At 39.7% G+C, this 16,049-nt stretch overlaps 1 protein-coding gene across 2 annotated transcripts in view; it reads right to left on the minus strand.

Annotated features, from left to right (window-relative positions):
• The window catches only part of Aig1 (androgen induced 1), a 208,747-nt gene that overhangs the window by 147,031 nt on the left and 45,667 nt on the right, over positions 1-16,049 (minus strand). For both annotated transcript variants that reach the window (XM_051206173.1, XM_051206172.1), the window contains exon 3: positions 6,230-6,331. In XM_051206173.1, the coding sequence (XP_051062130.1) occupies positions 6,230-6,331 (102 nt within the window). The remainder of the gene's footprint in view (positions 1-6,229; positions 6,332-16,049) is intronic.

Consider the following 16,049-nt stretch of genomic DNA (forward strand, 5'->3'; position numbering starts at 1 on the left):
GTTAATTTGCATGTTCTTTCTCTACCTTTTGGTTAGTTTGGAAAAAAAGGTTTGTTTATCTTGTTAATTTTCTCAAAGAACCAACTCTTTGTTACATTTTTCTTTGTATTGCTTTCCTAGTTTCTACTTTATTGATTTCAGCCCTCAATTTGATTATTTCCTGGCATCTACTCCTTCGTAGTGAGGTTGGTTCTTTTCATTCTAGAGCTTTCCGTTGTGCTGTTAATTATCTAGTGTGATTATTCTCCAATTTCTTCATGTGGGCACTTAGTGCTATGAACTTTCCTCTTAGTACTACTTTCAAAGTGTCTCATAAGATCAGGTATGTTGTGTCTTCATTCTCATTGAATTCTAGGAAGTCTTTTTTAATTTCTTCCTTGACCCAGGAATAGAGCAATTGTCCATTGTTCGATTTCCATTAGTTTGTAGGGTTCCAGCAATTTGTGTTGTTGTTGAATTCTAACTTTAAAGCATGGTGGTCTGATAAGATACAGGGGCTTATTCCAATTTCTTTAACCTATTAAGCTTGCTATATTGCTGAGTATATGGTTGATTTTTGAGAAGGTTCCATGTGGTGCTTTTGTATTTGGGTGGAATGCTCCATAAATGTCTGTTAAATCCAATTGAGTCATAACTTCTGTTAGTTCCTTTGCTTCTTTGTTACATTTCTGTCTGGTGGACCTGTTTAGTGTTGAAAGTGGGGTGTTCAAATCTCCCACTATAAGGCTGTGAGGTTTTATGTGGGATTTGAGTTTTAGTAATATTTCTTTTATGGATGTGGGTACCTTTGTATTTGGGGCATAGCTGTTAAGAATTGATACATCGTCTGCATGGATTTCTCTTGTGATGAATAAGAAACGACCTTCTTCATCTCTTTTGATTGATTTTAGTTTAAAGTCTGATATGTTAGACATTAGGATTGCTATAGCCGCTGACCTTCAGAGTTTCCATGGAGAAGTCAGGTGTAATTCTCATAGGTTTGTTTTTATATGTTGCTTGGCCTTTTCCCTTTGCTGCTCTTAATATTCCTTCTTTATTCTGCATGTTTGGTGTTTGGTGTTTTGATTATTATGTGGCAAAGGGACATTTTTGTGGTCCATTCTATTTGCTCTGTGAGCTTCTTGTACTTCCATTGCCATGCCTTTCTTTAGGTTGGGGTAGTTTCTTCTATCATTTTATTGAATATATTTTCACACCTTTGAGTTGGGTTTCTTTATCTTCTTCTTTTTACCTATTATTCTTAGGTTTGGCCTTTTCACAGCGTCCCATATTTCCTGGATATTTTGTGTTAGAATTTGGCCTTTTCATGGTTTCCCATATTTCCTGGATATTTTGCGTTAGGGATTTGTTGGATTTAAGATTTTCTTTGATCAATGAATCATGTCTCATAGTGTATCTCCAGTGCCTGAGATTTCTCTCTTCCATCTCTTATATTCTGTTGCTTGCATTTATAGTTTCTGATTGTTTACCCAGATTTTCTATTTCCAGCATTCCCTCAGACTGTATTTTTTTTTAGTTATCTCTATTTCCACTTCCATACCTTGCACTATTTGAATTATCTCTTGTAATTTTTGTTTTATCTTTTGTTCCATTTCTTCAAAGGATTTTCTCATTTCCTATTTTAGTGTCTCTATCATCTTCATGATAGGGTCATTCTCTTCTGCTTCATCTGTGTTGGGATGTTCAGGTCTTGCTGGTGTGGAGTCCCTAGACTCTGGTGATGTCATATTGATCTTTCTGTTGTTGGCTGTGTTCTTATACTGTTGTCTACCCATCCATTCTTTCAGTGCATACCGGTGGGTAGAGTCTCTCCCTCTCCTGATGGGTACGCACCAAGGTCCTCTTCCAGTGGATGCAAGCACGTCCAATACTCCTATTGCTCTCCTCTTCCAGTAGATTGTGGTGCGACTAGGGTGCTGGCAGACTCTGGACTGTCTGGGCTGCCTGGATGGGCTCCCCATGTGTGCACAGGCCCCAGGCCACAGGGGAATCTAAGCAAGGCCTCAGATGGCAATCTGGAAACAGTCCCAAGCTTGCCTCCTCCAGAGGTTGGGGGTGGGACTAGGACCCAGGCAGACTCTGGATGGGCCAGTCCCTGGGGTTGGGCTCCCCTGTACATAGTCCCCAGTCCTTAGGAGACCCTCTGTTTATATCTTGCTTTGAGGAGTAACAAACGGCATGAAATATTTTTCCTAAAGTGTGTAGTTAATTGTCAACTGCTTTTTCAACAGGTGAACTATGCCATACAGTTTGAAACAAAACTTTAAAATACTTTCAAATTAATTATTCTGAATTTTGACCTACACTTGTAAATGCTATTAAAAAGTAACATTTTTAAAGAATTAGTTAATCTTTCACATATTCATATAAAACAGAAGCCATTAATAAGGGTATACATTTGAAACCACATAGGCATGAGCTCAGATTTCATACTGTCACCATAGCTAAGTGATTTGGGGGAGAGTATTTAATTTTTGAGCCTTGGTTCCTTCATTTATAAATGAGATAATTAATTACTAATCCATAGAGGCACTGTCCAAAATTAAAGATGTAATCATTGTAGAATGCCTAACACAAAATGGTCTGAAGAAACAAAAGAAATCAGATAAGCAAGAGAGAACTGTGAAAACGTACAGTACTTAATTCATCCCTCAACATATCAAGCATACGCAAGGCATCTGGGTAAAGGGCTTAGGATTCAAAGGCTCATGCTTTCTTTATATAGGACCCTAACATTTTTTATGAGGATTTATAGAACAAATAGAGTAGTGTGTGCAAACATGAAAAGCAGAACAGCTAAGTTTGCTTGGGGAGTTTAGAAATGCTTCATAAGACAAGAAACAGTTGAAATACTGGATGTACAGGAATGTGGTGCTGTGGTGCATTGAATAAGAATGGCCCTCATAGGCTCATCTATTTGAATCCTTACTCACCAGGATTTGCAACTGTTTCAAAGTATTAGAAGGGTTAGGAGATGTGGCTTTTTTAGAGCAGATGTGGCCTTGCTGGAGGAAGTGTGTCACTGGCGGGGGTGGGGGGGGGGCGGCTGTGAGGTTTCAAAAGTCCATGCCTGGCCCAGTCTCTACCCCCTCCACCCAGCTGCCTACTGATCAGGATATAGAAGTCTTAGCTACTTCTCGAGCACCATGTCTGCCTGTGTATGTCAGTTCTCCATGCCATGATAATGGACAAAGCCTCTGAAACTGTGAACAAGCACAAACTACCAACTAAATGCTTTCTCTTGTAAGAATTTCCTTGGCAAATAGGTGGAACTAGAACACATTATCCTGAGTGAGGTAACTGACCCAGAAAAGATTAATGTGACATGTATTCACTCATGTGGGTATTAGCTGATAAGTACATGATAACAAATCTATAGTCCACACACCCAGAGAGGTTAGCTATAAAGGAAGAGTCTGGGAAGACACATGGGTCTCCCTGGTAGTGAGAAATAGAATAGATTTTATTATTGGATTAGAAGATGAGAACAGGAGGATGATATTGGGAGAGGGAAAGTAGATACGGTTTGGGGAGGAAATGGGAATAGGATTTAGGGGTGGTACAGAAATCTAGTGCAGTGGAATCTTCCTGAAATACATGAAAGCAATCATAATGACTTATCTAAATAATGGGAGGGACAGAGTCCCAACTGGCTGTATTTTGTTACCAAATGAAGATTCCAGTACAGTGAGTGGGTTATACTCAATGGAATTGTTTGCCAAAGGGATGCCATAGAAATCCCCAAACAACCAAGGTTATTGCCATAATAATGGCTGCTCTCAACAAACTGGCATCAAGGCCCCATTGCAGAAGACAACACACACAACTCATTGAGAGGTCGAGCAGGGGCCTCCATGGTCTAGTGTCTCTGGTACAGGGAGGAGGTACTCTTCAGGCAACCAAAAGGGAAATGTAAACACGAACCCAGCCGCAAACGCTTTGATCTACAATGCTGTCCTGCCTGCCCAACATGCTAGGGCCATGGTGTCACAAAGCTTGTGTGAGTAACCAACATCTGATTTGGAGCCCATACCCAACACTGATTGGAATATCAAGACTAGATAGCCCAGTGACCTGGCATAAAACCAAATACGACTGTCCTTTAAAAAACAAAGTAGTGATGAAATAACTCCTAATGATATTCTGCTATACCCACAGATCAGTGCTTTGTTCCGCCATCATCAGAGAAGCTTCCTTCTATAGCAGTTGAGACCAAATACAGCCAGACATTCTGCAGAGTGAGAGACCTTGGAACAGACAGCTCTAAACGGGATGCCTCCACTCAACCCCTCCCCTTAGTGCTCCCGGAACCCTTGGAAGAGGAGGTAGAAAAGGTGAAAGAGGCAGAGTAGACAGAAGGCACTGGGAAACACGTCCTTCTAAATCAACTGTGCAAAGCTCATAGGAACTCACAGGAATGGAAGCAGCAAGCACAGAGCCTGCCTGGATTCTGCCAGGTCTTCTGCATATATATTGTAGTTTTTCAAGACAGGGTTTCTCTGTGTGGCGTTGGGGGCTGTCCTGGAACTAGCTCTGTAGACCAGGCTGGCCTCGAAGTCCCAGAGATCCGACTGCCTCTGCCTCCCGAGTGCTGGGATTAAAAGCATAAGTCACCAGTGCCTGGCTCCTTCTACATACATATTAAAGCTCTCAGAGTAGTGTTGTTATGGGACTCCTTGAGCGTATGAACAAGTGGGTCTCTTGTACTTAATGCCTTCTCTGGAATTTTTTCTTTCTGTTGGTTTGCCTTCTCCAATATCCATGTGATGGTTTTGTCTTACCTTATTATATTTTACTTTGACATTATCTCTCTTTGCTAATGAGAGCCCTTCCGGGATCTGTATGGGAGGGGAGGTGGGGAAGAAGTGGGAGGCGTAGAGGGAGGAGAAACTGCAACAGGATGTATTGTCAATCTATTTTCAATAAAAGGGGGCGGGGAGAGTTGCCTTGTTCGTGGTGTCTCTTCATATCAATGGAAATCCCAGGCTAGACAAAGGTTCTGTGGAGAACACATAGGGGAATGTGGGGTAGGGAATGATGAAGACTAACAAGACCCAGCTTTTGTGTAGGGAATTAGATCAGCAGGTTTATTTTTCAACAGCTCTTACTGATCTCAAAGAAAATTCCAATTGTCTGAAGCACCACTTGGGATGGGTCGCCTTTAAGAAAGAATGGATAATGTGCCTCTGTACAGTAACTTGGTTAGTACATTGTGCTTTGTTTAGAATGTCCCAGAACTGAGGACAGGAGAGAAATAACAGGAAGAACTGTTAATTTGGACCTAGGACTCATGATTTCTAGCTCTTGTTTCCCCTATAATTTCGGTGATGGGTTGCCCTTTTCAACGGGAACATCCTGGGATTATTCTAAAAACTTCCCTTCATTAATAACAAGACTGTGCTCAACTTTAGAAGCCGAAAAGAGCATATGCAACTTCTCTATGGAAAATATAACCCTCTAATCTTGTAAAGTGGGGAACAAACCATCCAAATTGTTTGATGTGAAACAAACGAGAGCTTCATGCCACAGCTAAAGTGTCAGAGAGAATTAGGCAGAGAAGGAAAACATCTCAGGCAAAACTCCCAGGAAGAGTAGACCTTGACAAGGTAGATAAGCCCATTGCTGAGGACATCTTCAATGGGGGATGGAGAGATGGGTCAGCAGTTATGTGTGTTCACTGCCTGCAGAGGCTCTGGGTTGGGTTCCTATTGCCTACATTAGGTGGTTTACAACCGCCAGTTCAGGCATCCAACACCCTTTCTGGCCTCCATGGGGACCTGCACACGTAAGACTCACATAAATCCAATGCAAGCATGCACACATGATGAATGAATATCAGTCTTGCTGTGTGTCTGGGAAAACAGGTGAAGCACAACAGTTACTTCCAACACAGCCCCCTGAAGCAAAATTGGGGTGGAACCTAGCGCCAATGGCTGTGGAGATAGAATGAATCCTTGAAGTATGATGACAAACTTCTAATGGCTCATTCATCCAGGAATGAGCTAGTTTCATGATTTGACACCACTGACACTTCTAAAAATGGATCCATCCATCTACCACATAGTTTACACAATAACTCGAGAAATCTTATTTACTATCAGTATTCTCCTCTCATTGTAATCTTCCAAGATTTCACTGATGCATAGTCACTGTGATGGGAAGTCTGAATTAAAGAATAGTTCTTTAGCAGATTTTGTTTCATCAAAGGAAACTATTTTAATCCACTCACCATTCCGTGGTTCAGCCAACCTGGGATGAAGTTGTCAAGCAATTTGGGGTATATCATCTCTCTGTCATAGGCATAGATGGTCCAGAATACTGCGACAACAAACTGGAAGGAAACAGAAATCTTTTGTTTCAATTTCATCTTTTACAAAACATAACTGGTCAGTTATTTAAAAAAAAAAACCCAAGGGAATTTGGAATATATGATAAAACAGCAGTAAACCAACAAATGACTGGAAAAATGGGTCCTGCTTCACTCTGTAGTAGTAACTAAAGGGGTGTCAAGACCCTCTTTGGTTTCCAATGATGTTCATTCAGACAGAGGAGCGTGCTTGAAAGGGAGAGAGAAAAGACCTCTTGCCAAGAAGAACACCATCTCAGGGCTAATTGTGCCAGTCTGATCCCTCTCAACAGGGTTTATAAGTTCACTTAGGGATATTTGCAGAGAGGTCCCACTCCCCCACTAGAAAGAACATACATTCCAAACAATGTCCATCTTCTTTGATCCTGTGAAGTGGTGTATATGCTGTTCATCTCTTCGTGTTTGCTTCTCACCAATACTAGCACTAAACTCACTGCCAACCACAGGTCCCCAGGGCCACATTTAAGGGAAATGTATTAGTTCATAGAGCCTAAGCCAAGGCTTACCAACACTGAGAAGTAGAGTATGTAAAGAGGGAAAGGAAGATTCTAAATTCTCTTGGAGTAACCTAACTTAGAAATTTATCTGAATTACATAAGTTTCTTTGGACCCAATAGCAACACATTTATTCAGAGAGAGTAGAAGCAGTATTTATTGCAATGGTTTTTTATTGGTCTTATTATTTATTTATTTTTATTTGATTATTCTTCAAACTAACAGTGAGAAATAAAGTTCATATTAAAATAAAGAAATGAATGACCCATGGTCTTAGCCATCAGCACAGTGTTTAACAGATAATTTTTGTAAATCATACACACATACATACATACACCTCTATAGAATGATTTATAAAATCCTATAGAATTAAAACAATGCAGCATGAATATAAACAGTTTTGTTTTGGTTTTTATAGTTTTATAATTATAGGTTATCTATACTCCTGTAATGCAAATAGTATGTTAATCCAACTTTCTATCAGATACTAGGTTATATTTTGAAGCACAAGACTAATAATCAAAAGGTGCCACAATCCTTTCTCAACTATGTCTGCTTTGAAATATGAGTAGTTTTCTCCCTTGAAATCCAAGGTGTTGCAAATACTTACTATTTTATAAAATGTAAAGACTAATCATTGCAGCAGATGATGGTAAGCCTCTGTACATTATTGTAGAGTCAGATTGGACATCCCCTCTCTCTGGTTATTTACCTTGCTTTTGGGTGAACATTTTTTTTTTACTATCTGTTTAAAATGTACAAGAGTAAAACAAAGGAAAACAGTAATTATTAGCTCAAGGAAAATTACGTTAACTTTTCAAATACAATGAGTAAATTTTAAGTTATCCATGATTTTGAACTATTCACCACCTTAGACTACAAATGGACTAGCCATTCATAGCAACTACACTCACAAAGTAGATATTTGGCAGTTATTTTAAACTTTGTTAATGATTTATTTATTTTCTATTTTATGTGCACTGATATTTTGCCTGTATGCATGTCTGTGTGACAGTGTCAGATCTCCTGGAATTATAGTTACAGGCAGTAGTGAGCTGCCATGTGCGTGCGAGGAATTGAACCTGGGTCCTCTCCAGCCACTCTCCAGCAGTACTCTCCAGCCACTGTTTTAAACTGTTATTATATTACCTGCCACCTCCAGACACTGTTTTAAACTTACATTACCTGCCAACATTATCTCTTTAAAGTAGGAAAGAATATAAATTGTTTCATTTTTTTCCACACTACAAACAGAGAAACCAAGATTTTCATTTTTGCTTTAATAGCATTTATTTGTGAATAAGATTTCACATGCCATATATGGAATGGACTCTGACAATCACCATTAGTTCTGATCTCACTAATTTTGCTAATAATGTAAGAGACTTTACAAAGCAATTACTTTATATATTTATTATGAATAAAGAATGCTAAGGAAAGCATATAACTACCATGTTTTTAGGAATACATACAAATTTATGTACATGCATATATATATATTCCTGTAACAACATAAAAAGTAGGTCATTTTCCCCCTGAATGATCTTCAAATTGGTAGTCTAGACAGTTTGGTAAGGTAAGGTACAGACTGCAAGAACAAGGTGATCCTGGAAAAAGGAAGGGGAGGTGGAATAGGGATCCTATTTATAGCAGGGTTGGGAAGGTTGGGAGAAGACCAAGAAGTCTTTTTAAAATGTGAGGGTTGGGGATCTAGGGAGGGTACTGGATGGCTAGAAGTCACAAGACATGGAAGACAGAGTAAATGCAACATCAAGTCCAGAAGACCACAATAAGAATGAAGAGTTGCAAATGAAGCCCACCTTCTCTACATTGACAGGAAACACTCTTGTTGGCAACTGGAAAGTGGGCTGCGCCCAGAATGGTATAACCTGAGGCACTCGTAGGGGATAGTGTTCAAGGAAGTCACTGAGAATATGTAAAAGGAAGACTGAGGGTCACAATGGCTCCCCTGAGACTGGATGACATGTTTTTCTGATAGAACCAACCAGGATATTTCTCAGGGCTGTGAGGTCTGAGAGAAAGAATTCAGAGAGATGCTGGGGGTTTCACATTAAGATGGCTGAGAAGATTTGACATGAAGAAGCTATGAGAGGGTAACATTTCATGATCAAACCAGCCTTTCTGTTGTTTTGGGAGGGACAGTTGTCAATAGGTTACATGAGATGCCCCTTATAAAACTACTTTCAAAACCAGACTCTCAATGAAACACAAAGCTTCCTATTTCTGCTTTGTTCTTTCTGTGTGTATCTGACAGCTGAGTGAAAGTCAAATATGGCTGATTTGATGTCTTGGTTCTGGGAATACACTACCAGCTTCACAGCCCTGCCATTACTGAACGCAGGCGCATGCCATACAGCCTGGAGACTCAATGTGGTCCATGAATCTACAGCATCCACACCACTTGAAATCTGTCAGATATGAAGAGCCCCGAGTCTCACCCTGCAGTATCTGATCCTGCACTTTAACAAAATCTTGAGAATGTTCTTGCTTCGAGAGGCATCTTCAACCACTGTGTGTTCCCTGCCTTCCCATTGGAGTGATAATACCCCAGGTGTTAGTATTCAGGCATCTGTACCGGCCTGCCCTTGGGGTTCTCATGGGATATGCCCTCAGCTGCAACCACTAAGAGCACCACCTGTGCACATTCACTGTGTTCCCTTTCAAAAGAGCCCTTTCCACCTCCTGTCTCTCTCTCTCTCCCTCCCTCTCTCCTTCTCAGCCTCTCTGCCTTTCCTTGTCTCTCTCTCCCTTCCTTTGCCCTCCCTCCCTCTCCTCTCTCTCTACCCCGTCTGCCTCTATCTTCTCTTCTGCCTCTCCTGTCCACAGAGCCCCGTTGCTCCCTCCCAGCCCCCTTTACCATTCACTTTCTCCCAATTAAAAAACAAAAAACCCACCCAAGCTCTGTCACATGGCATTTTTCTCTCATGTGCCACTTTTCTAAATTCCAACACCAGGTTCAGTAGCTTCTCATGCAGAACATCCCCCGTTCCCCTTCTAGGCTACATCCAGGTGACTTTGATCATGTCAGGGCTTTTTCCTCTGGTCTGACTGCCAGGTAATTCATAATAAACGATTTGCTTTAAATAGTGGTTCTTGGTTGCTTTCCTTGTTGCTCAGATAAAACACCCCAACCAAAGCAGCTTCAGGAAGTATTTGTTTCGGGCCACCGTGGGAGGACACAGTCCATCATCATGGTCATAGTAGCAGCCGGAGCTTGAAGCCGCTGTTCATCTTGTTTCCACAGTCAAGACTCAGCCACCCCAAGGTTCAGGGAACATCACAGAAGCCAGGGCAGGGAGTATATAAGAGTATGAGGAGAAATGATGGGAAGTGCTGTCCTCTGGATATGACATGGCTGTTGTACACACACAATTACAGCAGCTGTGGTTTTCTTCACAAGACTTGTACAATAGCAAGTCAGTTAAAATTCTCACCTGGGTCCTACCAGTAACTATTGGTAATAGTTGTCTGTTTAGGGAGAACTACCCACTTTGTCTCAGAGGACATGGCAATTAGTATATTGCCCATGGCCAAGGATTGGCCCCAGACCCATGCAGATACCAGCCACCCAGCACTAACTGGGCAAAAGAGGCGGGTATGAAATTGGGGTATGTGTCACATGGGCCTAGAGAAAGCTTAGAAAGTAGGGGGATTAGATATGATCAAAATATGTTGAACCTATGAACAAAATGTTCACATAACTTAAGCATGGAAGTCTGCGTTCAGTTTACTTTCTACTTTTTATATAGTTTAGGAGCCTAGACTAGGGAAGGTTGCCACCCACCATCAATTAACCTAGTCAAGATAGTATTCTGCAGGCCAAAATGTCCACTTGCCAGATGATTACATATTCCATCAAATTCACACTGAGATTAGGCATCACACATGGTGAAGCCATGCCTATGTCTGTGGGATAAGGATTTGGTATAGGTGTAAAAACACAGGCAAGGCGTGACTTCAGACTAGTGTGGAGCCACTGGTAGAAACCCCTTCTGCTTTGCTGAACAGCACAATCTAATCATGAGACTGAAATGTCTTTATATTACAAACCTTTTCCCAACTCAATGGGAGAAAGTATACAGGTCAAGGCAAGGGTCAGAAACCTGGGACCATATTAAAAATCTTTTTATTACATGTTCCTGCACTGCTCATTGTTTCAGAATGGTTTTGATGTCCTTTTGTCATCTGGACTTCCATTTAAATCTTAGAATCTCAGATTGTTAATTTTTTTCAAATATCTTGTCACAATTCTCAGTGTTATTGATTAAGGACTGACCTCCTGGCTACATTGAGATTTCCTACCAGTAGCGCAGGTTGTCCATGTACTAAATTTGTCTTTCGCTCAGAATTATATTTAGTTAACAACTTGTACAGCTATTCATAATATTTGCTGAATCTAATTTCATGCTTTTGGAAGCTATTGTGCACTATTATATTTTTGTATATTCTTTGTTGCTACTTTATAAAAACAGAAGTTTTAAATAGTGGCATTATTTCCTGTGCCTTTAATGAACTTCACTACTAGTTTTTAGTAACTACTTTAAAAATTTATTGTGTGTGTGTCCAAAAATGACAAAATTCTTTTATAAACAACATGTTTGTTGTTCTTTTACTTAACTCATTAGCACAAGTTGAGTAGAATTCACAGAAAGGCCTTCATCTTTTTCTCTGTTGCAGATAAAATGTTCACTTTCTCAACAGTGAAGTTTGACACAGCTGCATTTTTCTTAGATGTCTTTGTAAAAGTAGAGGAAGATCTCACAGAATTTTACTTGGGAGATACGCACATTTGCTGTAAGTAATAATATTTTTCAGATGGTTTTGTTGCATCTCTTGAGACAACTACCCTAAGATTTTCTTCCTTATTCTGTTATTCAGTGACATATTAGTTGGTTTTGAATGTCAAACTAACAACCCATGGCTAATTATCTAAGTGATATGAATATGTTCTGGGCTCCACTTACTGATATTTTGTTCAAGATCTGGATTTTATCTTACCTCTATTCATGAAGTACACTGATCCATAATTTTATTTTCTCAAGGTGGCATCACCTGATTTTGCTAGGAGGAAAATTAATGGGTTCAAAAGAATGAGTTGGAATTATTTCTTCCTATGTTGTATAAAGGATGTTGGGCAACAATTCTTTATCCAAGTAATAAACATCTTCAGTAACACCATGCAGAGTAGCAATTATGAATTCATTTGTTTTATATAAACAGGACTATTCTGTTTGTTTGTTTTTTCTTGCACTGATTTTAATCATCTTTGCCTTTTACAGAATTTCTACCCTTTGTCATTTTGGGTGGAGAGTGGCGGGGCTTTGCTGGGGAATCATCCATGACCGTGCGTGTGTTGAGAAGACATACTACTTCCGAAATATATCTTCATCTCACTCTCTACAAAGATGTTTATATATTTTACCATTGAAACTAGCAAACTGTATAAGTCAAGCATTTCCCCCACTGAGATGAATGACGGTCTAACATTCATTAGCACAGCACCACTGAGAGCTACTCTGTGTTGGTAGGAAGTGACCATTCAAGGTAGGTTCTTGATCATGAAGGGTGTGATCCCTGTCCTACATTGAGGGAATATATGCAGATTATTCACAGTGACTTTCAAGAAACTGTGAATCACCTTGCTAGGTGTAACACTAGAAGGCCAGGAGGCACAGCTGAGTATCAGTCTGCCAAATAATTCTTTAGATACAAACACAGCACAGATGGTATGAACTTGGCTTCCTGCACTGATAGTCTGTTGGTGGTATGGTCATCAAAACCCAAAATAACTTTCAACTCTACTACCAGGGCATGGATATAACATGAATAGCTTCCCATGACAATCAAATTAATGATACGGGGACATCCTGTTATTGCAACCAAGTGCCTTCTCTGGCCAGACCCAATAGCCATACCCAAAATAGTACACATGCTGCTTCTCAGTTGCCAGGACCGAAATACTGCACATGAACAGTGGATGATGAACAGGCACTTTATGCATCTTCAGGGTTCAAAACCAAGCACTTGAGTGACAGCTAGCATTAATGACCCACTTGAAATTACTAGAAATTAACACCCCAAGAGAACTAGGCATGATGCAAGGTCTATATCTCTTTGAAAGACGTTTCTCCCACCAAATTAGAGAGACCAAAAACTTGAGCTCTAGTCTACTTCTACAGTTTAAGTCATACACTGATTCTCACATACTGATACTTGGAGACTTTAGTAGCCACCTCTCACCAAGAGAAAAATGAAGTAGAGAAATGCATAGATGATTGACATTATAAACCAAACCAATCTAAGAGATACTTACCAAACATTTCACCTCAACACAAACAAATATATCTTCTGATGAACATCTCATAGAATGTTCTCCAAAACTGGCCACATACTCAGACACAAAGCAAGTCTAAACAGATGCAAGCAAACTGAAATAACACTCTGCACCCTATCAGACCCATCATGGATTAAAGCTGGATATCAACAACAACAGAAACAACAGAAAGCTTACAAACTCATGGAAACTGAACAACTCACTACTGAAACTGGTCATTAAAGATTTTCCAGACATGAGTGATATTAATACACAGCATACCCAAACTTAGGGGGCACAATGACATTGGCTCAAAGAGACAAGTTCGTATCACTAAGTGGCTTCATTTAAAAAAAAAAAATGTGCTTTAGTAAGGCTGGCTTTCAGTTGTGTAGCCTCTACGATATGTGGATTAGAGACTTGACAAGCAGGGTCTTTTGGCATCACAACTATGCTGAGGTGAACACTTCAAGCAATAGCTACAATTATGTTTCTGATTTTACAGATGAAGAAATAAACTCAGTCAAATTAAATTACTTTCCCAGAATCAAAATGAAAAAGGGAACAACCCAGAATATGAAGCCAGATGGTAAGGACCCCAGCGTCAATGTTTTTAAGTGCTGTAAATACTTTCTTGCACATAGAGCATACTAGAACTTTCAGATAGGTTAATAATTGGATGCATGAATTAAAAGCCAGAAACTTTCAAAACTAATTCTGAGTCCTCCAGAAAATCCTGGGATTGTAATGAACACAAAGAATTTCAGATGAGTGAATATAGCTAATGATTCTTGGGAAAAACATATACACAGAAACGCACTAGGTGCATATACACATGGGTGTATAGAGAGAAAGACAGACAGATTATTCATACACACATTTTTTAAAATCACTAAGTTAATATTTAAGACAGAGCTAGCTGATAAGAAACTAGTAACTGGCCTACAGCTTTATATAAAAAATAAAATAAAATCACTAAGTTGGTCCTGTAGATTAAACATGATAAGTGAGGCCATAAATGAGCAGGCCTGGCTATAAGATAAATAGTAAAAATCCATTATCTTTCTTCTTCATGAGCATTTGTGTGGGATTTTAAACACCTCAATGAAGAACATTTGACGATGGGCATTTTCCTTCTAGAAAATCCCTATCTATAGAATGAAGAAGCAACATTGAGTTCAACTATCTGCTGCTCCTGACTTGTGTCTGAGCCTTGCCTTTCCCATATGCCTGCTCACCCAAATACAAGTTACTCTCTAGAATGTCATACTGACTGGGTGGTTCCTGCTATGGTTTGAGTCTGGATTATCCCCTCCAAAATGCATATTAGGCTTATTCTCCAATGAATGCCTTATGTTACATACAGCTGAGATCACCCGAGTCATGTGGCCATTTTAACATTATGAATACAATAGCTAACCTTTCCAGGGATTCACAGTCAGATCCATTTTCAATTGAATTCTACATCCAAATGAAAAAAAAAATAAATCCTTTTCTCTTTGACAAGTGATAGTAAACAATATAATTAAGCTGGTCTCCATAGAGCTCACATGCAGACATGTTTTATGTTTGAGACCTACTGTCAATCAATTAGCAGTGATGGAAGCAGCTTATTTTCTAAAGCAATCTGAAAACCCTTGCCCACTGTAAAAGCATTAACTCATCCAACCCCTGCTGTTTCTGCATTCTTCCTTCATTTTTAGTAAAGGGGGCCTAGAGTCTAGTTGTATATACAATTAGCTTAACATGATTACCCAAAGGGAGGCCTTAAGTACATAGAGGAGCTGTCTAGCTAAATAAAACATGAACGTAAGGTTGTCATCTGAGAACAAAATTAAGAACAATTTAATTTATATAATCTAATAAAACTTAATGGATTAATTGAATCGTCCTTTTTTGTTTTTTTAGAAGCATCCACCATTAGATGACTACACGCCAATGAGCCCTCACCTCAGTTATTGGAAAACAGCATTAGTATGCCATAATATTATTCTAATACCAGAAGGTGAATAGTGACTAAATGAAGCACAGTCTTCCCAAGAGAAATGGGGATACAGGAGACATGTGACCATAGTAGTGAGTAGCCTTAGGAAGTCAAAAGCAACTGGACACTTACAGCTTTACAGAAACACCAGTGCCATCTGGCCAATATCATCACGAGAGCTTTCTGGTCTACTTAGCAAGCTATCTTAGTTAGGATTTCTATTGCTGTGAAGAGAACCCACGGCCATGGCAACTCTTATAAAGAAAATATTTAATTGGGGTTGCATGTTTACAGTTTCAGAGGTTCAGTCCATTATCATCATGGTGGGGAGTATGACTGCAGGCAGCCAGACACCGTTTTCCAGAGGTAACTGAGAGTCCTATATCTTGTGACACTGAACAAAGCTTAAGCAAAAGAGACCTCAAAGCCCACCTCCAAGTGATACACTTCCCCCTACAAAGCCACATCTCCAAATAGTGTTGCTCCCCTTTGGGACCATTTTTTTTTTTTTTTTCAAACCACCACATTCTACTCTCTGGCCCTCACAGGTTTGTAGCCATATCATAACGTGGCCAGGATGGATGGCAACAGTTTCCTCTCCATTATCACAACTTGAAGAAACAAGTGCCTTCTTGTTGTCTAATGTCTCTTGGTATATATGATTCCTAGAATTAGTGAAATCAAATGATAATGGTTAACATGGCAACTTGTGTTTAACGTTCAACATAGGTTGATTGAATATGTCCGGCTGCCTACTGGAAAGTTCTACCCACTCTGAGGGTACATAAAAGGACAAGAAAGTTCTTATGTTTCTCTTACATCATGAAGGTATGTCAAGATTACTTTCAGGAGTTCTTTGTTGAACAATG

Source organism: Phodopus roborovskii, unplaced genomic scaffold (assembly GCF_943737965.1).
Source record: "Phodopus roborovskii unplaced genomic scaffold, PHOROB, whole genome shotgun sequence".
Classification (NCBI taxonomy): Eukaryota; Metazoa; Chordata; class Mammalia; order Rodentia; family Cricetidae; genus Phodopus; species Phodopus roborovskii.